Source organism: Kryptolebias marmoratus, linkage group LG5 (genome assembly GCF_001649575.2).
Source record: "Kryptolebias marmoratus isolate JLee-2015 linkage group LG5, ASM164957v2, whole genome shotgun sequence".
Taxonomy (NCBI): domain Eukaryota; kingdom Metazoa; phylum Chordata; class Actinopteri; order Cyprinodontiformes; family Rivulidae; genus Kryptolebias; species Kryptolebias marmoratus.
The window spans coordinates 16092314-16119395 of record NC_051434.1 but is presented as its reverse complement, the minus strand read 5'-3'; the positions used below and the strand labels follow the sequence as shown (position 1 = coordinate 16119395).

The 27082-nt window shown below is 43.6% G+C and overlaps 1 protein-coding gene across 1 annotated transcript in view; it reads left to right on the top strand.

Moving 5' to 3' along the window:
* fhod3a (formin homology 2 domain containing 3a) overlaps nt 1–27082 on the top strand; it is a 56948-nt gene that overhangs the window by 18407 nt on the left and 11459 nt on the right. The window contains exons 4-15 of the mRNA XM_037975815.1: nt 12341–12408; nt 12833–12938; nt 15017–15111; nt 16666–16777; nt 16905–16999; nt 17347–17490; nt 17632–17867; nt 19006–19143; nt 20184–20573; nt 21891–21950; nt 22158–22292; nt 23893–23943. Coding sequence (XP_037831743.1) covers nt 12341–12408; nt 12833–12938; nt 15017–15111; nt 16666–16777; nt 16905–16999; nt 17347–17490; nt 17632–17867; nt 19006–19143; nt 20184–20573; nt 21891–21950; nt 22158–22292; nt 23893–23943 — 1630 coding nt within the window. The remainder of the gene's footprint in view (nt 1–12340; nt 12409–12832; nt 12939–15016; nt 15112–16665; nt 16778–16904; nt 17000–17346; nt 17491–17631; nt 17868–19005; nt 19144–20183; nt 20574–21890; nt 21951–22157; nt 22293–23892; nt 23944–27082) is intronic.

The window sequence follows — 27082 nt, the reverse complement described above, 5'->3', positions numbered from 1 at the left end:
AAGATCAGCCTCTCCTCCTTTGCACATTGATTCTCCATTCAGACGACGTATCAGTAACTCACCTTTTTCCACCAGAGCGAATTCCCCACTGGTCTCTACCTCCTGCCCGTTGCCGTCCACTCCCCTGTCTGTTCCAGCCGCTGCCAGAAAATAAACTTCACTTTCCTTTTATTGTGTTGTTTGTAATTGCTCTGCACCAGAGTCTGGTAACCGAAACATGTCACCCTCTCTGTCTCTGTTGCTCAACAAACCAGCGGCCTGTTGAAAACTCAAAGTCAAACATTGTTTTGTGTCTGTCTGTCTCAGCTCTGCTTACCCTGACCTCTCCTGTTCATTAGAAGGCTCCTTATTAGTAAAAACACCTGTCATCGCATTAAACCACTCCTGTTCCACTCACTCGGGTTCTAGTGGGATGCAGAAAGTGAGCGTGGGCCTCCATTGTACGCAGCAACAAGGACTTCACTGAGTGAATTCAAACACTGTAAAAAGATATTTTGTGGATTTAATGGGATCGGCGAGTTGTACAAATCAGAATCTCTGTAAATAGAGGCTTACTGACAGGGTGGTCCTAAAGCGATACTTCGGATATTTGGAAGTGGGGTTTCTGTGGAAGAAAGTTATGAACAGACAACCTCATTTTAGAGAAATGGAGTGTAATCCTGAGCAGACTGACGAGATCTGAACAATCCCTTTAAATGTTAGAGGAGCTACCCCTTCCTGTACAGCAATAGCGATAGCCGTGTGTCGTTAAGATGCTGGAGAATCAGTCGAGGACAGCTGCTTCTACCATCAATCTACTCCGTTAGTGTCTCCCTGAGGTGGGAGATAAGGCCTGGTTATGGCATTACACCACCGGGACACGGTGCTTAATAGATAACCTTACATGGAGCAGTGAGCGTTTTGTGACTGTGTAGTCAGATTTTCAAGGCAATTGCAATTATTTTTGCTGGCATGAGTATGCCACATGCTGTAAATACTTTTGAATTCGGCATCTCGTTGTGCTTTCCCACTATCTACTACCTACTTTCAGAACAGTTTGGATTATTTTGCAGTGCTCATAAATTGCTTGGTCAGTTTTCACCTGCCGCCCCTCGTTTTACCTTTGCGTAACTTCGTCTACTTTCCATGCAAATGTGCCTTCCGTGCCCACGTTTGTGCTTATTGTCAAGCTATGGGCGAAAACTAGCAATGCGGTATTCACAACATTCTGCACCTTTCATTTTATGTTTCTCACAGAGAGAAAGGAATGTGAAAAAAAAAAACTAAATCTCAGACCGTTTTACTTCTACCCTCACCACCAGCGGAGACCCCAGAGAAGTGCCCACATGTGTCATGCTTCAGTTACTGCTGCTGGAGATAAAGTGATGAGCATGAGGGATGAAGTGTTGCTACAACCTACAATAACAGCAGCTTCTTTAGAGAAACTCCCAAAGATGCACCTATATTACAAATGGCGAGTGGTATGCAGGACCTAAACACTGGGCTGTATGTTATTTACTGAATGATTAAATGAAAACTGACTGGCAACACTGTCTCAGGGACAAAATAGCAACACACTGATCTGACATAGAACAAAAGACAACCATGATTATATATACGGACGTAAGGAGTCACAAATGAAGAACAGTTTAGGGGGAAATCAGTAACAGAACTCAGGTGTCAACAAACAAGGGATCGTGCTTTTCAAAATAAAACAACATCGCAAGTAATTACTTAACTCAGTGCTTCTCAAAGGTTTCATGCCATGCCCGCTTTTGGAGAGAGCCTGCCATGAAAGTTAGCAAAATATCTCATGAATCAATATTTTAACGACATTCTCACTCTTCTCGCCGACACAAAAATGGCTAGAACTCCATCAGTTTTACAGACACTGAGCTCAAATGTGGTGCGGTAATAGCTGAGAGTCCCCGCCATCATATACTTTGAGTGCTAACAGATCATACAAGATGGCGCCCTTAGCATGGCAAAAGGGAGGAATAATAGTAACTCTAAAGCTTGATCTGTATTGAATACAGCCCTTTGTCTAAGACGTGACGTGTCATTTATGAAGCCATAATGAATAGAAAATATGCTCCTAAACATCTTATTTTTATTTGCTGTGACATTTATACCATTGCTATTATTAAGTGCCCAATGAGAACCCCAGGATCCGTCACTTTCACAGCTTATTGATGTGTTGCTGTGCTGTGGTGTGGTGGGTGCTCCTTGTGGATGTGGCGGGGTTTTCCCCAGGCTCTAGTTATGCTGACAAACATGCACAGCCCAACTGTTGCGTTGTGGCTCAACATGCTGCTGTGTGTGGTTTGCTCTCCCGGGCCTGTGTGGGATTACTGGAAGAGCGTAAGAAATATACCAATACATTAGTGTGTGTAGCCGTGCCGCACACACACATCTGAGGGTTTCGTCTGGGCTCGTTGATAGGAGCACCCGAGCGCGCTGCCACAAAACCTCTGCCTGGTCTGGTTTGATCATTTTGGAACTATTACATAACACAATAAAACATTACAGTTACCACGAAGCTAAACATGCAGAACGCACACTTGGCTTCCCATCCGGCGGCAAGGTCACGGAGCTGATTGGTTTAGGAGATGTGTGGAAAAAAAAAAAAAAAAAAAAAAAGAGGAGAGAAATGGTTTCCAGGGAAATGGTAAATCACTTAGGGAGGGGAGCACAAAGCGAGGAGGAAGTGCACCTGCCAGACCGAGCAAAAGAAGTNACCCGAGCGCGCTGCCACAAAACCTCTGCCTGGTCTGGTTTGATCATTTTGGAACTATTACATAACACAATAAAACATTACAGTTACCACGAAGCGAGGCAGCTTGAAAAGCCGGGGCTCTGAATCCTGAGCAGATGCGGTCAAACCCACCCATCCCTTCGAGATGTGTGGAAAAAAAAAAAAAAAAAAAAAACGAGGAGAGAAATGGTTTCCAGGGAAATGGTAAATCACTTAGGGAGGGGAGCACAAAGCGAGGAGGAAGTGCACCTGCCAGACCGAGCAAAAGAAGTGGGTCAGCTGCTCTGAATGTTACATCATAGCTCTGAGCTCAAACACAGGTGAGGAGGGGAAGAAAAAATGAAATGTAACGACACGGTAATGCTGTTGGATTGGCTACGCTGGGTTCCCCGCTGCTGTTTGTAGCCATGTTCCAGTATAAATCAAACTTACACATCAGCTTTCATTTATCTTTGCCTGTGTGTGTGTGTGTGTGTGTGTGCATGTGTTGAACCACTGCATGAAATTTAATAAGACTCTCAGAGAGGGATCATTGGATGTAAGATGGCCGCCACAGCTAACTGATCCTAAGAAGTGCAAAAATGGCTATACTTTAGTCAGTTTTGCAGATACTGAGCTAAATTTTGACTCAGTATTAGCTGAGAATCATTCAGTCATTGTCAGTTCCTTTCTCACACACACACACACACACACACACACACACCGGCACACAACCAGCTGTCATCAGCACAAATACCAAAACTCAAGGTGAATACAAACAAGGAGTTAATATATATGATGATATTATCTCCTCGTCCTGCACTTTAACTCATTTATACAGTGGCTTGTGTCATACATCACTGTGTCAGCTGTGTCAGGGAGACACACACACACACACACACACACGAGTCAGAGTGGGATTTTACTCAGGTAATCCACTCAGCAAGCAACACGTATCCTCCTGTAGCCTTAATGTTTACTCACTTCGACTCTGCTCCGGTTTCACCTTCTGTCTCTAGTCTTTTCGTCTTTCTGACTCGTCTGATTCTGTTAGATTCCTCTCATTTACATCAAACTACACGACTCATCTCCACAACGGTTATGGAATACCAAAAAAGGAGCATTTCAAAGCCAATCAAACAGAGCCTCGGACAACTTGAAGTATAAAAACAACACAACATTATCGCCTCACATTATATCATTACCAGTTCTCATTGTAAGGGAGATCAGATTCAGAAATGAGAACACATTGATAAACAAAGCTTATTCTATACAATTACTTTGTTTGACGGCCAGTTTTTTTTTTCCCAGTCTGAAACACGCAATTATTGCACATGCTCAGTGAATCCAATTAGGTAACAATGGCACCAGCGCTGAGCGTGAGAAGACAAGTTGTAAGTGAGCCTGAATGACAAAGAGGTGGGGGAAGAGCGAGGGAAAACAGTGGGCACTTGTTTCTGTGGGAGGCCCCCTTGAACAAAAAACATTCTTCCTCTCACATACACCATCAAACCCTCTCATCTAAACCATGCTCAAGCTACCTATGTATTTCCTTTTTTATTTTTGTAAAAGAAATAGGTCCATGTGGTCAATTTTGAAATATTTTTAGTTATATTCTTTAATATATTTTTGGTGGATGTCCAAATTAAATATTCAAGTTACTACAACTTACTTGTCATTAACGCACAAACTCTGGAAAACACGGATTAGCAAGCAACAGGCTCTCATATGCCTAGATTTCCTCCAGCTAACTAACTAACTAACTAACTAACACATAGTTAGCAAAGCACATAGGCAGTGCTATGCTAATGGTGGAAAAAGCACAGCGATGATGTCATCACCATGTGGCTGCACTATACTAAGCATCACTTAAAGGACGAAAGGGTTTTGAGCAGAGGATAGCAATAATATACGTGTATTAATACAAAATAGTAAATGTGAGTGGGTTTGATGGTGTGTGTGTGAGAGGGTTTGATGGTGTGTGTGTGAGAGGGTTTGATGGTGAGTGTGAGTGGGTTTGATGGTGTGTGTGAGAGGGTTTGATGGTGTGTGTGTGAGAGGGTTTGATGGTGTGTGTGAGAGGGTTTGATGGTGAGTGTGAGAGGGTTGAAAGTTGTTTTGAGATGGCAAAATCCACTTTACTTGACGTAACCATCGTTATGTTGTCAATACATTCTGATCTGATGCACTTTCAAAGCTGATTTTATGTCTTTTAAACAATTTCATCGTTTCTCATCCAAACACAGCCCGCAATTTTCCATTTAATGGTTCTTGCATGTTTTGAACTTGGAACGTCCAACCGCCAAGTAAAAATGGAGCTCGCCATGAACTCTGTTTCCTCAAACGTGGGCCGTTCTAGGAGCTCTCTACAACAAGAATAATTGTTAATAACTTTTCAGAAGAACCCCACTTCGAAACTCACCCCAGGTGGTCGGTGTTCTTGTGGATCCAGTCTCGGAGTTTGTGTATTTGTGTGTAAATGTGGAGCTGCGGGGCTCGGGCTGGTGGCGACACATGGCGCCTGTATTTGTGTTGTAACTATTTCTGTGTGGGAGGCTTTGGACCAATCCCAAGGTGCCAGGGGGGGCACGGCAGGGTCACAGGGCACACTCTGCTCTTTATCCGTGTGCAGATGGACTGTATTTGTGATTGTGTGTGTTTTTATGTGTTTATGTTGAAGTAAGCCTCCTTCCTGAGGACATCTGCTTTGGAGCTTCCTGCACAGCTGATGTCCTTCATAACATCCAAGGAGCAGTTTGGAGGAAATTGTAGGAAATTGTATGCATGGGATTGCGTTTTTTAAGACATGTTTTGTAATGTTTTTTCCAGCATCTTTCCAATAAATATCCCCCTTATTTATTTATTTACAGCTGGATTTTTGTGACTCTTAGCAAGTAGATTCCTCTTAACGGCCGAGCTGCTCGGAGATGCGTTTTATCATCTACCGTCATCGCTTGGATTTGAAACGCGCCCTCTTTTTCTCTTTCACACACACACACACACACCGAGCTCACGAGGTCTCTGCCGTCATCTGTCCCGTCAGCCGTCTCCAGTCGTCATCCTGTCGGCCAAAACCAACAGACAAAAAATAGACGGAAAATAACCGAGTTGTCCTCCTCAAGCCGGACCGTTGTCGCCTGCCAACTTTTCCTTTTCATCTGACATGAGACCAAAAATAAAAAAATAAAAAATAAATCGGGCATTATTGAAAATATGAGCTGACAGCGGCTTGATGGGGTGTTTATTTTCTTTTGCCACTCCTCAGATCTGCGCCTAAAAGGAAATGCATTTCGCTTTTATGCCCTTTGCAAACGGACTCAAAATGCTGGGAAGCCTGCAGGAACCGAAACAAGTGTAGGAAGTATGTTTGGTTATAAATTTGCAGCTTTACCCTTCAGCATCTTAAACCAAATTATCCTTAAGACCTATGCAGCACCTGGAAACATCTCATCCTGTCGACCTGTTTTGTTTCCTTGATATGTGTAAAAGTCCAGAAGGCAGCACATGCTCACAGTGCCGATTAAAGCTTGAACCCTGGACCTCGGGGTCGTTACAGTACGCCCGACACCTAATACCGCCTATATTTAGCGTGACAGTGCACCGAGGGAAAGACTTCCGGGGATTTCACTGCGCTCTCCAACGTGCTCTCCTCCTAATTCTGCAGTTTAGATTCTCCTGATGACCAGCTTTAAACCTTAGCTGACTGATTGGCCCAGACAGCCGTTCAGGGGGCTTTTATTTTTTATTTTTAGTTTTTTTTTTTGTTTTACAAATACATAGAAATAAGCAGTTATAGCTGGGCTTAAATGCGCCGCCACCAGCTGTGAACTCTTTCTCTCTTATCGGACAGTCAGTAACATTTTTGTAAAATATTACCCATGCTTATTCTCAGTTTGTGCTTATCTGGAAATAAAAGATATGTTTTACTGGAAGAAGTCCTTCTGGTCCGATGAGAGGCAGCGTAACAGGTTTTGAATTCTGATGAAGCTACTGTAGATTTTTAATTTATTTGTAATGTTGGGGATTGTTTTGAAGCTATTTTCCCTGCATCTGTTTATATTTGATCATTTTGTTCATCAGTTGTTGAAGCTAGGTTCGGTGGGAGTTCGATAAATGTCTTATTTGTTGTGGACAGCTCTTTGGAAAGCTTCGGGTTGAAGAAATACCTTAATTCTGATCGGATTAACGAGCTAACGGCTAATCTGAGACCAAAATTAATCTCTGCCTGTCTGAGTTTTTGAGTTTTTTTTCTGTACTTGATGTTACGTTGTTTGTTTTTATGTTTCCATGTTGTCACTCTTGTCGCCTTTGTGATCCTGTCTTGTGGTTATGTGAGATCAGTTTTCTGATGTGTTTCCTGTGCCACTGTTCACCTGCCCTCAGTTCAGCAGTTCTCCAGTCAGCCTGCCACGCCCACCTACACCTGTCCCAAGTTACTAATCAGTCACCTGTGTCCACTTCCTCATCATCCTCTGCCTAAATGATCTGTTTTTGCTTCCATTACTCGCTGGTTCATTAGATTTGGTTCTCTCTGCTTTTTGTTACACGTGGTTATCTCTGTGTCTGGTTGCTGCCATGTATATTTTTTTGTTCGAGTCCCGCTCCTTCAGTTCCACCTCGTTTTTTTTACACTCTAAGTTTTTGTTTTGTTTGCTGCCACGTCGGCCTTTTTCTTTTCCTTTTTCTTAAAATAAATTAGTGATGCTCTTTCGAGATGAGTCTGCATTCTGGGTTCGCTTCGCACGTCCACTACGCCGCCATCTTCAACCAACTTCATTCTCAAAAGTTTCAATATGCTTTTCTTGGCAGGTTAGTAGAGACAGTGCCTTGTTTTCTTTTTTTTAAATGAGCTAAATCAAAAGCTATTATTATTATAATTATAACTGACAATGCTTTAATATGCTATAATTTTTTATATCGTTTTGTAAATGATCATTGTACATTTATGTGTCAAATGCACATTATTTTATTTCAGCGTTAAGTAACATTTAACCACTAGGGGGCAGTGGAAACAGTCAGCTTTGGCAACATCCCTTCATCAGTCCACACTCATCATCCTACAAGACACACTGCTGCTGGATTTGTTCAGAATCACTAGAACAGCACGCCATTTAATGCAAATAGACAATATTGAGCAGGAAAATAAGATTTTAGCTTCACAGCAGCTGGTCATTTTGACGAGAACTGTAAATGTAAAGCCTTCAATTTGTTGTCTATGAAAGACGTGACACTGATAAAACCGAATTACTAAATAAATATGGCAGCTAAGTTGCAATCCTGGGGGTGTTTTTCTGACCATTTAATAAAAATTCAGACACAAAATCCAGTTCGTAGTTATCACGTGTTATCTTGTACCTAAATATGTCACATAAATTTCTTTTATTTTTTTTTATTTAAAGACTCAAAACGAAGCTCAAAGAGTGGTGAGGACATATCCAGTCTGTAAAGATGAGGGCATGTTTTTACAATAATCTTTCTTTTCCACCTGTACGACCTCACTTTTATGCGACTGAGCAAACTAGCTCCCCTCAAAGAAACATCTGCCTCACTGGCTTCCTGTTGTTAATCTGCGGATTAAGCTTAGTGGTAGTAAATTGTTTGCTAAGGGCTTTTGAGCAGAATAAGACTTTAATCACCTGGGGACTCTCCTCACTCGGTGCTACATCTTTAGCAAAAAAAAAAAACAAGAAACAAGCCCCCGGTGTAACTGCGGCGGGCGAGGCCTCGCGGGTTTTCTCTTTGGAGAATGGTTGAGGGATTAGTGGGAGCTGAAGGGTCACAGCGTTAATCCTATTATGGGAGGAAGAGAAGGAGGGATCTGACCACTCCTGAAGGACTGAGCAGACAGCCTGGACACTCGGGGAATCTCTCTGCGGAGGACACTCCTACACACACACACACACATGCACAGATGGGACAGTTCTCTTCTACTCAGTTATTCACTACATTTTCACAGAAAGATGTTGGTAAAATTGACATTTTCAGTGTAAAAAAAAAAAAAAAAAAGAAAAAGCATGCATTGTTTTTTCAAACACACACTCGCTTGAGAAATAAATCATCCTTCCGATTGCCTTTTGGGCTTTAAATAAATGAAGATTTAGAGCGTCGGAGCCAATTGACACGTTGTGCGTGTAGCGGTGCATGTGGGGACAAGATAGAACAATGTGAACAAGAACCTTCAAAACAAAACTGTAAAACGCCTATAAATGAAAAGCGCCTCTCTGTCTTTCCTTCATCTGTCTGTGCTGGCAGACAAACGCACATACACACACACACACACATAGGCTCATGTACAGGCCACAATGACACGTTCCAGGGCGATTTTAACCTTTTCTTGTGACAATAACAAAACTCTGCACCAGGAAAAAAAAGAACTGACTGCAAAGGACACGTGGATGTTCACACTTTTGCTTTTATTTCCAATATCTGTTGATTCAACGGTTCAGCAGGTGGAGAGCGCCCTCTGCGATTTAGTTATAAGTTGTCTCCATATTTGCCTTTAGCTAATACTCCTCTGCTTCCAGATACATTCAGATTTGTCTCGGTTGGGCCGACAGCTCTGGAAAGCTCTCGTTCAGATCTTATGAAGTGGGGTTCTGTGGAAAACTCATCAACAGTTCTTATCCTACCTGTTGTAGACAGCTCTGTGAATGCCCTCAGTTTGGAGAAAAAGAGTCGGAGCTAGCCGAAGTGGAGACGTCTTAAAACAACTCCAACATAAAAAGTTTTATGTCAGTTTTTTTGAGTGGTATTTCATAAACCGTTCCATATTTGTTCGTTTGTCATTACGGGGGTTATTTACACAGAATTCTATGGTTGTTTGCGAGCAGCAGCAGCAAGCTGTAGCAACTAAATGCAGCTTTCCACTGAGCGTTTCATGTGTCTGCCAGAATCGCCATGTAGTGTGAAAGCAGCTGTTATGTTTGGGTCTATAAAGTAGTATTTACATGATCCTCTTTTTCTTTTAATTCAAAATTTGCTACCTACAGCAGGTACGACATTAAGATTTTCACAGGACCCGCGTTGCAAGAGCTGAGCTGTCACTTTGTTTACGCAAATGCAGGCCTTCTTTAAAACTGTGAGATAAGACACCTCCGTTTGACAGATGTTGCCACTAAAGCAGTGGTGTTCAGCTGAGGTGGCTGAGAATGAGAGGGGGGGGGTATGTTTGAATAATTTCCAGCATGTTTTGGCTGTGTTATCACAGCTGGAGCCCTTAGTTTTAGCAGGAAAACGGTCCGTCGATTATTTAGCTATCCAAATGCTGTTTACTCTGGAGCAAGATGGATAATTATGTTGACGAGGCTTTGTTAGCACCTATCGGGTGAATACAGGCTATTACCATGACAACATCAACAGGATAATTGTTGTAATTTGACGCCGATGTTTCACCTGTGCATTTTATTAGCGTCTGATGATACAAATGAATGGTTTCTCTCCGTGATCCCAGAACTGTACGGATCAAATTTCAGCTCAGAAATGACATTACCGAGCTCCTGCCTCCCCGTCTGGCAGCCTCACCGGCGAGCGGAGCCAAGTGTTGGCCTTATCTCTGCTGCTGACGTGCTCCAGATGCACCGCAGGGTTTCAGTAAAGGTTACCCTGACAGCCCTACACTCCTGCCCCGATGAAGACCACGAACAGTAACGTGCGGGGGGGTCTGCATTAACCACGACGCCCCGAGGGCCAGACGGGGTGTCTGAGTGGCCACTTGATTTCCAGGAAAGCCTGCGGAGAAAACCAGGAAATGAGATCCAACTGTAGATTTGAACGGAGAGCTTCTAGCGCAGGTTTAAGCGGGAGGCTTGTTGAGTTTGCTGCTCCTCTCTCTCCCCCTAACCATCGCACTTATTGTTGTGAGCTCGTTACGGCTAATGATGTGGATGATTTAATGATTCCCCCACGGTCTGAGTATCTCTACAGCAGAGTACCACGGATTCATGCCTCTGATCATCTCTCAGAAGTTGTCCTGCAGAAGGAAAGACCGACTGGCTCGTAACTCGTCTGTCTGATTGTGAAATGATAAGGATTTTGACCCTGGGGTTGAGTTAGCCTCGGTTAGCATAGCAACCGTTACCATGGAGCCAGGCCGGCCCAAGTCTGGACCCACATCAGGGGGTTGTGGATTTCCTTCCATGTCCTGGTAGCACATCTGCTAATCGATGTTAGTCCATCATGAGGAACTGGAGGATGTGACATGTGAAGCTAACAGCCTTTTTTTCCCCCTATCATCTGATCATGATGAAAGTAATATTCCAACAATAGTCTTTGTATTTAAATCGGATCAAGAGTCGAAGGCAAGATTTATATTTGCTATAAGAAAAGCGTATTAAACCTCAATATCAATTTCACAAAGATCTGGTTGGACTGCAATAAATCATAGACCTGGTTTAGAAGTGAGGAAAACGTGGGTTTATTGCAGCTGATATGGTCACTGCAATATGAAACAATAAAATCGCAGACTGCAGGTTTTTCTCATATCCTGCAACAGATAGAAGAAGAATCTTTATCATTATAATATTTTACCAAAAGTCTAACCTTACTGGTTTCATCCTAAGTATTTCTTTCACGTACACAAATGTATTATAAACATTTAGCCCACTGTCAAGCTGTTTTTGTATCTTGTTTGGTCTGTTGACACTTTCTGAAATATTTTTTCTCAATGTGGGTCAGAACATGAAGAAATAACATGTATTTTGTTGAAGTCGGGTCTTGTGGTATATACGGCATGCATGTAACATTCATGTTGCGTTCCCTTACATGCTGTGTACTGTGTACGTGCTGGGTCGAAAGGCGGGAAATAAACAGTTAGGTTTAGTTCTTACGTGTTGCTGCAGTGAATCTGAGGCCGTCCTCCAGCATCGTCTTGTCGCAGTTCTTCCCTGAGCCCGCCGTGATGATCAAACGGCGGTCTTCTGTCAGCGTCGAGCCATCGCCTCCTCCCGCCAACACCTCGGTCTCCTTCTTGTTGGCCTTCCCCGCTGCTCTACTCTGGCAGATCTCAGTCGGGCAGTTTATTTTCTGTTCTCCGCGTCTTCGAGTCAAGTCCAAACACAAACCCACGACGGCAGCTTGCTACTTTTAACTGTGTTGTTTTGGCTCATACGTGAGGTTTATACGATGTTTCTGTGTTCATTCAACATCACCAACGAATCTGTGGCTGCCTGGAGATCCTGGACCGAGATTTTTTTTAAAACAATTTGATACTAAATATTGGCTTCAAATAACAAGTTAAATAGAAGTCATGGTTTGCAGGCCTGCAGCTGTTGACCGTGAACACTTTCCGAGTCGTGACCCGAATACCTCACTGCTGAGACCCAGCCAGCGACTCATTAACATTCCAGTGCGGCTCTAATCACGACTGCTACACGTACGTTTGTGTGTGAGGAACACGGGCCGCGCGAGGTCACGCTGAGCGAGTGTGCGGTGATGTTTCCTCCCGAGGTGACGGGAGCAGTAAGCGGTGACGGGCTCCGTCTAACTGCTGCGTTGAACTCGCGTTTCAAGCTGCTGTGCCGCCATTATCCCAGCTGAGGCTCATTTCACAAACGGGCCACTCATCAGAATAAAAAAAAACAAGAAGCCTGTGTTTTATGCGTGTGTGTTTGTGTGTGTCTCTCTCCGCAGAAAGACTCTATAACTCCAATGGACGGGACCTGAGGAGGGCGCTGTTCTCCTTAAAGCAAATATTTCAGGTAGCACACATATTTCCCATGCAATTACTGTCAGTTTGTTGTTGCAGAATACAGATGGTTATTGTAGCCACTAAGGGATCTTCATCAGTGTTGCATTCCTCTGCCTGTCCTTGTGCTGCTCTGCGATGTGTGTGTGTGTGTGTGTGTGTGTGAAGACGCACCGTCACCACAGATCCCTTCTGCTTAAGTTTAGTCATCTTTGTTAAAGAACTACAGAAGTTTCAGAACAAGCTAGACATGGAGTTGAGTGGTTAGAAAGTCAGGTTTAATCCTTATCCTGCTCACTGCTGACATCATGTGGTTTCAGCTTGTGTACATGAGTCTCATGAGCTCTGGAAGTAGGGGTTTTTTGTGTAGTTTTAGTCGTTTGGAACTAGTAGAAAAGACACTAAACTTCTTTTGTTTTCTTTTTTCTTTATTCTAGGATGACAAAGACCTGGTCCACGAGTTTGTGATGGCTGAAGGTCTGACATGCCTCATCAAGGTGGGAGCAGAAGCTGACCAGAACTACCAGAACTACATTTTAAGAGGTACATTTCTGTCCTGTTCTCATTTTCGTCAGCCATTTGTATAAACAGTCTGAATGGACCCTTGCTGCCCTAAAGGCCCACGGCAGATTTACTGTAGATGATAGTGACAGAAATGTTAAAGCACAAAGAGTGTTATAAAGACAGAAGAAGAAAGGAAGAACGAAGAGAGGAAGATGTATTTACAACTTATATTGTCGTCCCACTATTCAGCAATAATATTGTAATTTTGTGAAACCCCGATATAAACATTGAAACTAACATAATTATCTTGGAATTTGTTTTAGAACTTAAGTCTTATACGGGTACAAATTGGAGTATTTTTGCCATTTAGGTCTCCGTATGTACATTTTTTTAAATCACATAAACAGAAACTTTTATTTATTTCTGTTTTTTTCAGTATATTTTTTAATTAGCACACACTAATCACATAACGCTGACAAATATTTAACAGATACCTTAGTGTTTCTGCTAATCGTTACCTAGGTGACGAAGTTTACATCCACTTATCGTAGGCATAAATGTCATCTTAATTTCGACAGGCTCAAATATATTCACCCCCCCTTGAATGCTTGGTCAAATGTTGGAACACCCAGTGATGTCCAAGTTTCAATCAAAATTACTGCTGATTTGAGGTGAAGCTGACAAATTTGGGGGCCGTCTTAGGTCTTCATTATACCATCCATTTTGTGTAACGCACCAGTGCCACAGGATGATGCTACCACCACCGTGCTTAACAGCTGGTAACAGTAGCAGCTCCTGAGGAGGACTGTTGTTTTTGTGGATGTTGGCTTCAATCCCCGAATCTTTAACCACACCCATATTTGTTAGAATTTCACAAGCTAAACACATTCAACGACCAGCACTGCATTACATAACATCAGAGTTCGTCGTGGATGTATCGGTGAGCTAAAACCAGCAGAGAGCCTCCGTGGGGCGGACTTATTTCTGTTTCAGTGAGACTCTGTTGGAGATCTCTGCAGACAGGGTGACATGATAAATCTACTGACAAATGCAGGCGCTAACCTGTCCTGCCACCCCCTCGTTCGTGAAAAGTTCCTCAATATAGGTCATATGTTTGCTCATGATCGATTCTATAAAAGAAATCGACCAATAAAGTGGATTTTTTGCTCCTCATCAAAGTTTTTGATAATCTGAAGCCTAAACCTTCAGTATCAAATCTGAACCCAAATACAGAGCTGAGGAAGGCATCAGTAGCTCTGCTCTTTCCAAGTCCAGTGTGTCTGAAACACTTTTACTTTCATTTTATTTGGTTTTGTAAAGTTTCATTTTTGACAGCCATGAACTATGGCCTGATTTTTGTGCCGCTGATTTGAGGGCACAGATCTATCACTCACAGGTGCTCGGACACAGGCTCAACTCTGACAAGCTGCTCCCGCTCTCGTCTCTCTCTGCGCTCGCAACCTTAAGTTGAATGTAAATGAGCCACGCCACCAGCCAATCACAGACTGGCCTGACAAAATGTCCATTGAATCCAAAACACTCGTCCTAAGTGGCTCCAACTTCCTGCTTCCGGTCTAGTTATCCTCTAAGTCAACGGTTTCCGTACATCAATGTACTCCAAAAAGTAAAATGTCATATATCGTTGTTGGGTGGAAGTAACATTAAAGACATTATGTCCTGTTTTTACAAGCTGACACAGTTTTCTGAAGTTTATACAGTAGCATTGTTGTTTTTTTTTAATAGGCCCTGTCCGATTGTTGAACCTCAGATTGAGTTTGTGATTTGGTTTAATGACATTTGTGCTGTAGTATACATTTATTGATGTATTAGTTGTATGAACTGGATGCATTTTTTTGAAACTCTCAGTAAGTAATCATTGGATGCACATCTGCAACTGATTAACCTTTGGAGTCAATTTGCTTTAATCAACCTGAACCAACACATAAATGGCTATAAATCAGTCAGTTCAGTTCTCAACACATTCTCTGAGTACTAACAGTTCACATGAGATCTCAGAATATTGTTTTAGATTGTGCAAACAATTGTTGTTGTTTTTTTTAGATTCTTTCTTTCTTTGGGTTTGTGGTCTCAGACGTTGTGCCTGTCTCCTTTCTCAGCTCTGGGGCAGATCATGCTGTACGTGGACGGGATGAACGGAGTCATTGGCCACCACGAGACAATCCAGTGGCTCTACACTCTTGTTGGCTCAAAGGTATGACCAAAAATAAATAAACAAACTGTAGGCTATCATTTGCTCTGAGCAGCCACCCATTGATCGGAAAACCTTATTTTTAGCCACTATCCAAGAAAGCACACACACATACAGCTCTGTATTCTGGGTCGTGAACGGACTTGGTATTTCTATATTAAATTCAGTTTAAATAACCCTGCTGAAGCCCTTAAAAGAGAGAGATGACGAGAGGTAGAGAAGCCCTTCTAACTTTGGGTTAATTTGACCTAAAGGTCACAAGAGGGTTAAAGCACACCAAGGTAAAATATGGCCTGAGGGCCAGAATTTGGCCTTTCATGTCATTAAACAAAAAACAAAAAAACTTACATAAACTAACAAAAGCCAGGATGTTATGAAGTTCATTACTTCTTTTTACCAGGTTTACAGTAGAGAACGCCGTCTATGTCGTTCTTTCGGCTGCTCCCTTCTTCAGAGGTTGCCACAGCGAGCAAACTCACACAAGAGATTTGGCAATTGTTTTATACCAGATGCCCTTCCTGCCGCAACCTGGGCTCCAACCGACTGCCTCAGGATTACAAGACTGCAGCACTGACCACCGGGCTACCACAGCTGTCTGTGTTTCCCCTAAAATAGGCCTAAATTTTTCTTTGCCAGGTCTTTGGGAGGTCATGGGTGCATGTTTAAAAAAAAAGGGAAAACAATGATTTTAAAGGTTGCATTGTTTCAACCAAGCATCTGAATTGAATGTCACAGGTATTAATTAATATGTGAAGGAAATACTGCTGATTCATGACCGAGGATGCCAACTGTGCTGCGAACTTCATAGGAAAATTAAAAAAAACAAAAGCATCTTCCAGCCTATCAGGCAAACAGAAAAAAGCTTTGCAAAGAAATAAATCCACAAATATACAACAAATGTTAGCTACATGTTGCCATACAAGTAAAAGATTGTAAGCCTTTTGTTCCGACTCTGCATATTTGCAGATGATGTGATGATCTATATGATAGAGCCAGGTGGCTTATTGTGCCTATGTTTCAATTCAGTGTGTAGCCCTTCCATTTTTTTAAATTAGTATAAATAATCTTCTAGAAAATATTGTTGCTCGTTCATGATTTAGACTACTGAAACGCACATCTCAGTGTGTGCAGCAACTACACTGATAAGTAGCAAACAAGGTAAAAAGACCTACTTGGTGTAACGTAGGGGTTTGTCAAAGACCATGTGACCATAATAACCCACACAAGACTGTCCATAACTCCTTCTTTAACATTAAAACTAACCCTGACTGATCCCTGCATTTTACCCTTGGGTCAAAACGACCCAGGAGAATTTTTGCTAAATTTTAATTGGTGTACACAAACTCGAACATGAAACAAACCACTGTCTCCACATCTTATTATGTGCACTTTCTCTAAATCTGCTGTATGTCATGAGCATTCTGTTAAAGGCAGTACCTCACTCCGCTGTCACCCTTGGAGACTAGTTGGAAAAAGAAAATTCTGTGGGAGTCTCAATGAATTTCTACTTACGACACGTTTGCGTATGTCACTTTTTTAAATTTTTTTTTTAATTAGTTTCGTCTGGTGGTGAAAACAGCTCTGAAGCTGCTGCTGGTGTTTGTGGAGTACTCCGGGTCCAACGCACCGCTGCTGATACAAGCCATCACCTCGGTGGACACAAAGAGAGGTAAAAAATACGCTTGACGTGAATCCGTGGCGCTTTTTCCTCACGTTTCTTTTGCTTGTATTAATAAGAATTTGATGTATTCTCAAGTTAAAACACAGAAAGTGTTTGCTGACTCTGTGTTATTCAGGCTGTAAGCCGTGGTCCAATGCTATGGAGATCTTGCAAGAGAAGGATGGAGTAGACACTGAGCTGCTGGTCTATGCAATGACTCTCATTAACAAGGTATGCAGAACTTTATTAGATCTGGTGTATGTGGCTCTATTTTGTTGCCTTACAACTTGGAATTTAAATGGATTTTCAAATTGTTTAATTGGAATTTGCCAAAAGGCATAGTAGAGACTCCCCAAAGGTGAAAAAAAAGGTCTGGTAAAAGTTGAAGGAAAGACGGATGGAGAAAAATATAGAGAAATTCTTGACGGAAACCATTTCAGAGATTTGAGATTTGGAAGGAAGTCCACCTTCCAGCAGGATGATGACCCTAAACACTCATGTATTTTGGTTTTCACTCCAGCTGAAATGTTGTGTTACCGAAGAGATTTGACTCATTTCTGTCTCTTTCGTTGCTGCAGACACTTGCCGCTCTGCCTGATCAGGATTCCTTCTATGACACGGTGGACAGTCTGGAGGAGCAAGGCATGGAGACGGTCTCCCAGAGACACCTGGGACGGAAAGGCACTGACCTGGACTTGGTGGAGCAGCTCAACATGTACGAGGTCAGAAACAAGCCTAGTGATAAAATGTTACGAGCGTGGAAGTGTCGTGCGCGCGCTGGCAGTAAATTTCTCGTAGCGGAATCGCCTAATGTTTCAAACCTGAGAGGAAGGCTGGTTTCATCACTCCCGCTTTGCTTTCAGATGACCCTGCGACACGAAGACGGCGACAACGACAGCCAGCCCCCACCAACGGGATGCAGGGATCGCCGGCGGTCCAGCCTCGGCGTCACGGACAAACAGCGCGGCCTGGAGAGGAGGCGGAGCCGTCGGGCCTCTCTGGGACGGTCTGGACACGCGTCCCCCTGCAGTCCCGCGTCCCCACAGAGAGCCGGCTTCCAGCCTTTCGGCGGACACCGAGCTGAGGACGTGAGCGAGAGGTGAGCGCGACGAGGACGTAATGTGGGGCGTTAATAAAAGCGATGTAATGATGAGCAGGTGTGATGCCGTGGAGGCGTCCCTTTGTGAGATACGGCAACAGAATTCTAAGGACAAGATCTGACTCTTGTACCACTTTCTGCCCCAGAACGCTGTCAGGTTGCCTCCCGTCCATGTAAGTTCAACCCGGAAACACACAAGCTGCTCCTCAAACACCTGATGTAACAGCTTCCAGTGTGTCCCCATTGCTCACAGTGTGTCTCCACTAAATGAGACAGTCCTTCAGGGTTCTCTTACAACTCTAATCCCAGAACATGCTGGTAAACTCGCACAGCCTCACCATCCACAGGCCCTACGATGAGCCCTCGAGCTGCTTTAACCAAGGTAACTCTCGTTGCCCTTTACGTTCTCCTCCCTTCGTCCCCTCAGCGCGTCATGTGACCAAAGCAGATTAAGCCCCAAGCCGCAGGACGAAAATGTCAACCCTGCACACGAGGATTAATGGAAATATGGTTTCACATGCTTTTTTTTTTTTTAACAAAGCATAATGTGAGTCCACGTTTGAGAGGACGTCCTGCTTTATAATCCTCACCCACACACGAAAAAACCAGACGTTCCGCTGGTCGGACTCACCTGGTTTTCCAAGAGCAAACAGTTTTCTTACTGATCTTGGTTTTCGGTTGTGGTGTGCTCTCCGTTAAGCACTGCTCCTCCCCCCCAATCCCCTTTCCTCTCATCATGTTTTGTCTTCATTTGCATATAATCCCGCACGGCTGAGTGTCTAATCCGAAACATTCATCCACCAGTGCTCCCATTCCATTTCAGTGTCGTCTCTCATCCCTTTGTTTTTGTCAGCCATCTTGGTCTGATATTTGTCTCCTCCATGTTTGTTGTCTCTTGCCAGTAAAGTTTTTGTTGTTGTTGTTGTTTTAAAGCATCTATAAACATTATCCACATGCATCCGTCTCATCACCATTCTTTTTTTTCCCTTCCCTCTCATCCAATGATTTTTTTTTTTCCTTTTAATTCTGTGGAAATGTCTAAATGCATGCTATTCTCATGTACTGCATCATCTCTCCTTCCATCCTTCCTGTTGTGTGTGCGTATCGTACCCCCCCTCACTCACCCATCCGCCTGTAGAGAGGAGGAGTGTGAGGATGGTATAGAGGAGGAGGAGGAGGAGGAGGAGGAGGAGGAGGAGGAGGAGGAGGAAGAAGAGACTCCTGTGACTGAGTCTGACTCGGATGAGAAGGAGGGGGCTAATCAGAGCACCTCCAGGTATTTTAGGACTCTGTGGTGACATAGAAGAGAAATATTGTCCTGTTCTTGTGTTTTTGGTGCTCTGTGTCAATAGAGTGAGCATTTTGTTGTTTTGTGTTGAATAAACAAACATGGGGGGAAAAGCGAGGTCCACCGTCTTTTAGTTCTAGGGTTTTACCTAGCAGTGCTTGGGGCCTGTTAGATGACCCAGTTTGGTCCAAGATGGCGTCACCTTTGACTCTAAAATTCTTCGGTCTACAGAGGAGTTCACGGTCGACTCAGTGACCGTAAGGAGACCAGTTTCCTGTGGCTGCACAACAAGCCCAAACCGTCCCCCTTCCACCGCTGAGCTGAGCTCTTCGTGCTGATAATCTGTTCAGATTTAGCCAAACGCGGAGCTGTGCATTACGGGGGGTTTTTTTTGTTTTTTTTCACAGTTTCTCTGAGCATTGCACAGTCTGACCTTGGGGTGAGTTCCCCGGGACGTCCGCTCCTGGGAATATTAGCAGCTGTCTTTAACGTTTCCCACATGTCCTCTGCGTAGAATGACGGACTTCAAAAGATTTGGAAATGACCTTTAACCCCTCCCAGATTGGCGGGCAGCAACAGCTGCTTCTCTAAGGTCCTTGCTGATGTCTTTCCGTCTTGGCATTGTGTTAACACACACCTGTCTGCTCCAGAGAAACAAACTCCAAAACTCCTGCTTCCATAGAGGTGGACTTAGTTTTTCCACTTACAGCTTTTCTGTTTTATTTTTGTTTTAGTTTAGTAAATTATGGCATGCAGGAATCTGCTGGGTGTTTATACACTTGAGGTTAAATTTGAATATTTTTTTAATTCTTTTTATGATGTCCTGATACGCAAAAACCCTTAAACTGAAAGAGGGTGGACTTTCTTTTTCCCATGTTTGTATTGTTTGTTTAACTCTGTGCCTCGAATCTGTGTTAGCTGTATTACTGCAGTATTGATTGTCCCCTAACCACGTTTAAGTGGCTTCTTCTCTTTAAAGCACACAGTTTCCTGTACTTACTCCTCTCCACCCGCCCCTCTGTTCCTAGCCCAGCTACACCTCCTGCATCCATGGTTCACAGGACGACCCTTCAGTCCATCACCATCACTTCCAGGAAACAGAATTCAAAAGAAGATGAGCGTAGGGCTCCGGCAGAGTCGTCCCCAGCAGATATTTCCTCCGCCTCGGCCCCTTCCTCTCCTTCTCCCCCACCCCCGAGCTCGCCCTCTCTCCTGGCTGCCCTGCTGGCCAGGAAGCGGTCCACCGTCACCGTCCCGGCCACCAAGGAAGTCGGCCCGCCCCTGCGCGGCACCTCACGCCCGTCCCCCGACCGCCTGCCCTACCTGCCCCACTTGCCCTTCCACCTCTTCTCGTACGACCTGGACGAGGAGGCACCGCCTAAACGCGGCGAGGAGTCGCCCAAAACGCCGTCTCCAAGGTCAGCCGGGCGACGCAGCTCCCTCCTCCGACAGGATGGTCTTTTCCCCTTCACCTTCACCTTTTCCCACTCCTGTTTGGGGCTTTTCATTTTGGCACCAGCTGGGATTTCTTTCTGCACATCCTCTCTCCCGTTCATCGCCTTCTTTTTCTCGCAGTTCGTTTCACGTGTTTCACTTCACAGCTTCTCACCTTGAGTTTCTCTCTCTCGTTGTCACCTTTCACGTCTTCACGAGGCTGTTTTTAGTTCTCCCACCGGGCTGATAAGTCACTCCTGTTTGTCACCACCCCATGTTGATTCATCAAGCTTTTCCTCTCTTTTCAAAAGCAGCACGTGCACAACGGCGATGCCTTCTTTCCCTCTCAATCTTTAAAGCTTTGCAGTATCTCGTTACTTTTTTCTTCCTTTACGTATCTTTTCTGAGTATAACTGGGTTACCTGTCTAATCTGTCATGGTAATCCTAGTTACCATGTAAGCAGGTAACAACTTCCCTGTGTCTGTGTGTGTTCACTTGTCTGTCTGTTAGCAAAATATCTCATGAACGACTGGTCGGTTTCGAATGAAACTTTCAAAATGTAATAATCTGATATTCATCTACAACTGATTAGGTTTTGCAATCAGCTTGATTCAAGATGGCTGCCACAGCTAGTATACTGTAGAAAACACAAAGGTCATTTTTACAGATATTGAGCTAAAACTTGGTGCGACAGGAGCCGAAAATCGTTCGCAGCGCGTACTTCAAGCGCTAACAGATTTAATGAGACTGTGAGTGAAGCTGTTTTCAAGATTTGACAAAAAAAAAACCCCAGCAACTCGTTTTTTACGACAGGAAGATAATCTTAGTTGAAAACATGGACAGAAAACAGTGATATGCATTCCTTCGAGAAACGCTAAAGCTTTAATGCCTTCTGTTTGCACACTCGCCGGTGTGTAAAAAAAGCAAATTTACACAGAGGTTGAACTTTAATTTGCTTTGACAAAACCTTTGTGACGTGTGATTAAAAGATCACTAGCTTTATATACTAGAAGTAGCACCATAGATTTGAAAAACACACACCTGCAGATGAGCTGGCTGAAATAAAAGCCTTCAGAAGAGCCATATGTGAGGACAGACACCTTTTGTGGCTTTTTCCCACAACCTGATAGTAGAAACTCCTCAGTAGTTCTTAATCAGGATCCCAAAAAGTGTTGCACCAACAGCGTTCCTGTAATGCAAGAAGGTGGCACTGGGTTCGCGCCATAAATTTTCCGTAGCCGAGGCGGTGTCGTGTGACTGGTGGCTTCTGCCGGCGTCTAACGGGACTTGTCTCCTTCAGGAACGGAGGTCCCACGTCCTGCTCCTCCCTCAGCTCCCCGGGTACTCCCACAAGCTCAAGGTGAGAGGACGTTTACCTCCACGCGCCGAACACGCTGTTACTATGGGTTATATTATACTTAAAACATCTATAAGCTGTGTGTGGGCAACAAGTGTTTTTATAAGTATCGGTTAAGAGCAGTATTCCTAAGATTATTTTCAGTAAACAAGATGAGAACTGACTTGGATGAAACTGAAGACGCACACCTGTCTTTCCTTCGTCCTTCAGGCCAGCCTTGGGGGGACTGCTGTCCTCGTCTTACCGGCAGCATCAGGAGTCCCTGGCTGCCGAGCGAGAGCGCCGCCGTGTGGAGAGAGAGGAGAGACTGCAGAGGATAGAGAGGCAGGAGAGGAACAAGCACAGGTGGGAGCGTCTCCGGGTCCTCGCTGGCTTCTGAAAATCCCGAGATTTCAGATGCAGATGTCAGCAAGTTCGGTTTAAATATGATGCTTCTTTTCAGAGCCATAAAAAAATAACACATTTAAAAGTACATTCAAGAGCTGTGACTGGACTTTACGCTAATGTAAGCTTTTTTTTGTTTGTTTCATATTTTCATATTTTCTGTGCAGTTTAATTCAATGTTGTTTAGTTTATTGTTAAACCAGCAGTTCACAACAAAAGTAATCACAGAAAATTCAACATCATAAAGGTGTCCTTTTTAACTTGATTATTCTGAATTTATTCCTTTGAAATACAGTGAAGTTCAGTCTAGGTGTAGTTATTTCAGAGCAGTCTTTTTCAGCGTGTTAGCCATTATAATATTCAATTTTCTAAATGGTTGTATAGCATACCAAACTAGAAGCACTCAAAAAGGCAAACCTCCACCAAGGCCACAGCGTGATTTAAAAAAAACAGTGTGATCTGGATCAGCACCAAAATTTAATTTATTTCCTGAACATTTCCTCCAAATCTGTTCTTTAGTTTTTACCTGATCTTTGCTGACAGACAGACAAACAAACCAACGAACACACCAGGAAACAGAACCTTCTTGTTGGAGGAAACAGAAGGGTCACATGTAGGAACAGAGGGAAGGTTTTAACAAAGGGGTTACCTGTGAACTTGACCTTTGACCCCATGAAGCTTGAATACAACAGGCATCATCTTTGACCCACGAGGCGTCCAGCTGTGCAGTTTAACATTCCTGTTATCGAGCTGCAGTTAGAGCACGGGCTGATCTGTCAGCTTGACCTTTGACCATTTTGAGCAGGCATGAGGTTCTTCAGGTGACGATCGAGAGGAAAGACCCCTGTCTAACAGGGAGAATCCTCCAGCAGAACCAGAACCAGAATAGGCAGCCATCTGCCTCACCCGGCTGGCGTTAGAGAGAAAAAGGACAAACAACAATTGGTCCAGGTGTGGTTTCTATGGGAACGCAAATGAAGAAAATACAGGTTAATGACAGGAATAATTACATGTACAAACATGAAGAAAGTAAAGACAGCAGCAGAGTGAGGACATGTGGACAGTTTGTCCTTCAGCAGTGTGAGCCTAGAGCAGCAGAACTAAAGGAGAGCTCAGGAAACCCAAACCAGCGCTATCTATAGGATTGATCAGAAAGAAAGTCTTAAGCTTTGTCTTAAAGGTAGACAGGGTGTCAGCCTCGCGGACAGAAACTGGAAGTTGATTCCACCAGAGAGGAGCCTGAGAACTGAAAGCTCTGCCTCCTATTCTACTTTTAGAACCTCTAGGAACCACAAGTAAACCTGCAGCCTGACAGTGAAGTAAAATACGGATCAATAAGATCCTCAATATAAGCTGCAGCTTGGTTGGGGAGAAGTAAGACGTTAAATTTTACTTTTGATTTTACAGGGAGCAGATGAAGAGCAGCTAGCAGTTCTAAAACCAACTCGCGTGCCTGATTTGCTAACACATTTTATTCGCCCGAGCAGGTCCTCAGGAGATTTTAGTGGAAGAGGTTCCGATTATTATCGCTGAAATCTCCCTGTGTGCGTGTCTCCCACAGCCGCGACTATGTGGACAAAATGGAGGAGGCCAGGCTTGCTCGGGAGGAGAGGTGAGTGCGCGCACTAAATCCAAACAACACGGACCCGCTGAAAGCCTCTGGGAGTATGTCTGAGCCGCTGCTGTGAGACGTTTGGTAATGGTGTCATTGTCTTCAGGTTGAAACGGTGCTCTCAGCTGAGGGTGGGGGAGGCTGAGCTGATATATATATATATATATATATATATATATATATATATATATATATATATATATATATATATATATATATATATATATATATATATATATATATTGCCTATTTTTTCCTTGTCTCTGCCGTGGCTTTGGTTGTTTCGGCTGCACGCCAGGGAGAACACGGTATTCCTGGATTTGTTGATCTCTTCACACTGAATGTGCGTGCTCGTTAAACACACACACTTGACTCGCAGGAAGAATTTTCACGAGGCTTATAAATCTAACTTCGAGTGCAGAGGGGGGATCACAAGAAGCCGGTGATTTAGTTTAAAAAAAAAAAACGGAGGGGGTAGGTGAGGTCACGCTCACGTTGAGGACTGATCTTACCCGGAGCAGCGGGTGTTCGGGAGGACCGATGAGGCTCGGAGCAGAGCCAGACTCGGCTGTTTAAAATATGCAAATCCTCCTCTTTCCTATTCCGCTCAGGCTTCCCTCCAACTTTTTTATCTTTCTGGTCTGAGCATGGAGGCTCTGCTTTCTCAGCTTAAATCGCAGCCCGATGGAGTGACGTGCTAAAAAGTCCAAATTAAAGTAATAACAACAACAGCAAACACACAAAATAAGCGTGAAACGTGTATATTTATGTTGCGTTTGGGTCTCATGTTGTTTTTTTCTGCCTCGTGTCCCCTGGTGGGACAGGACACACATGTAGAGTTGAGGCTTTAATGTCAGATAAGGGGAAAAAAGATGAGTGTTGGACATACTTTACTGTGCTTATAGACATTAACTTCACTTTGAAACAGACAGTAATGGTTTAAATATGTAAAAGTACAAACCTAATGTAGTTTGACCTCCATTAAATAACTTTTTGGAATCATTACCATTTATATTAAAGAGCCTGAAGCTTTAATCCACTTAGCTGCAAGAATAAATCTTTTACTATATCAGTTGTGTATCAGGCCTTATTTATATTCATTTCTAAGTAGTAATAATATATATAATGACTAAAAGAACTGAAACTATAGCAGACATCTGTGTTTTTCTATGAGGGGGAATAAAATCCTTGGCTCAGATGCAGCGCAGCACTTTTGCCTCCTTTATTCTTCAGGGATTTGTGAAAATGCAGATTAGCCTCACCTCACCTCTCCCCTCCGCTGCCGTCCAGAACACAGAGGGAGCTTTGTGGCCTCATATTATCTCTTGTTGGGTCCACACAAACGACTTTTTGGCCAACTCTCTCTTCCTTTTTACGACCATGGGACGAGTTGTCAGCTCATCAGCGACTGTAACTTCCGCCTTCCTCCTCCTCCCTCCCCCCCCGGCCTCGTCGGTCCTCACTGTGTTTTGTTTGACGCAGACAGTCGGGCGGTTTGAGCTCAGCCTCTTCAGCGAAGAGGCGGGACACAATCTGAGGGGTGCCATCGTTCACTGAGCCTTCAGTTCACAAGTTCGCTGACGCTCAGAAACACAATTAAAAAGGAGGGAAGAAGCAAACACAGAGGAGCCAAATAGTTGTAGAGACTTTTATCTTGAGCGTAAGTAATAAAACGTCACACAAATAATATAAACCCCCCCATCTGGACTCTTAAACACAATATTATGGTCTTACCTGCAGCAGATGTGTGTTTGAGCAAGTGCCATATTGTTGTTTTACACCACGTTGCTTTTTCAGTTACAAGAACCCTGGATTGTGTTGCAACATTCAGTTTTGTAAAAAAAAATTTTTTTTAAAGTGTTGCGAGGGGGTATTATAATTCCAGGCAAAACAGATATTCAGCATGTCCGGATTTAGTCCAATTTATTTTATTAAAGAGGCCAACCCAAAAGCATCGAAGCAGCCTTGTTACTATTTGCTCCTTATTATTCTGCTTCCGTCATCGTTTCTGTCTCGCCGCTCCTCCCGCAGCTTTGGAGAAACCCGTACGCGTAAACGTATTAAAACATGCAGCTCGATGAGGAATAATGTGCTCTGGGTTTTGGTAGCCGTCCACTGACAAATGTTTCCAAAAAAAACAGCTAAACTTTCCCCTTTTCCCTCTTTTTTGCAGCTGAGACATACTTCACAGTAGAGTCATCATTCAAAGTTTAAACGGGTCACGAAAAGTTGGACTTCACGTGACTGAAGTCGCCTTTTGATGCGTTTAGTAGTTTTTTTTACACAATCACAGCTGAGGTGACGTTTGATGACTTTTACCACAGAGTGTTCAGCCTGCAGCGTACTTTCGAGCTGTCCAAACTTTGAATAAAAATTGAGCAAACCTTACCCTTCTTATACATCCTACACATCAAACTGTAGGCGCATCGGTCCCTTTTTCACCCAGTGCGTCTCTCACTGCTGGGGGACTTAAGGTTTCCTCTCAAATCCCTCCGGAGTGCGGAGCGCCCACTCAAACTCTCTCCGAACTTTCCCTCCGAAACAGGATGTTTTTAACTTCTCATATCTCATTGATAAAACACTGGAAACACAGAAATTATTCTATTTGACGAACAGAGGCTTCCGCCCTCTATGACTCCAGATTTGTTCTTATACGACTTAAATTACTATTGAGATTTATAGAACTATGAGTATACTTTGGGGTTTTGAGCATTAATAATACAGTTATCGTTGTCATTATTTCTATTATTGCATTATTTACTACTTTATATTATAATACAGATATTATCTAAATGGTTAGCGGAGTTCTGGTGCTGCACCATGAGGTTTTAGTTACATGATACGTGCTTGTATAGCTGAAGAATCTTTCAGCAGACACACGCGGCGAACTCTGTTTACTTAAAGAGTAAATCTGTTAATCCCACGCAGGGGGACTCCAACACACACACAAGTGGATCAGTGTCTGGTTTCCTCAGACATCTGAAGTGTCCTGATGCTAATGAAGGCCGAACAGAAGCTCCACACATTCGCGCGGCGGTGGGAAAGAGGAGGGGTCAGAGGAAGAAAGAGACTGAGGGAGAGAGAGGAGTAAGGGAGGGGGCGTGGGGGGAGCTCCTTTTGCTTGGTAACTCTGAAAACA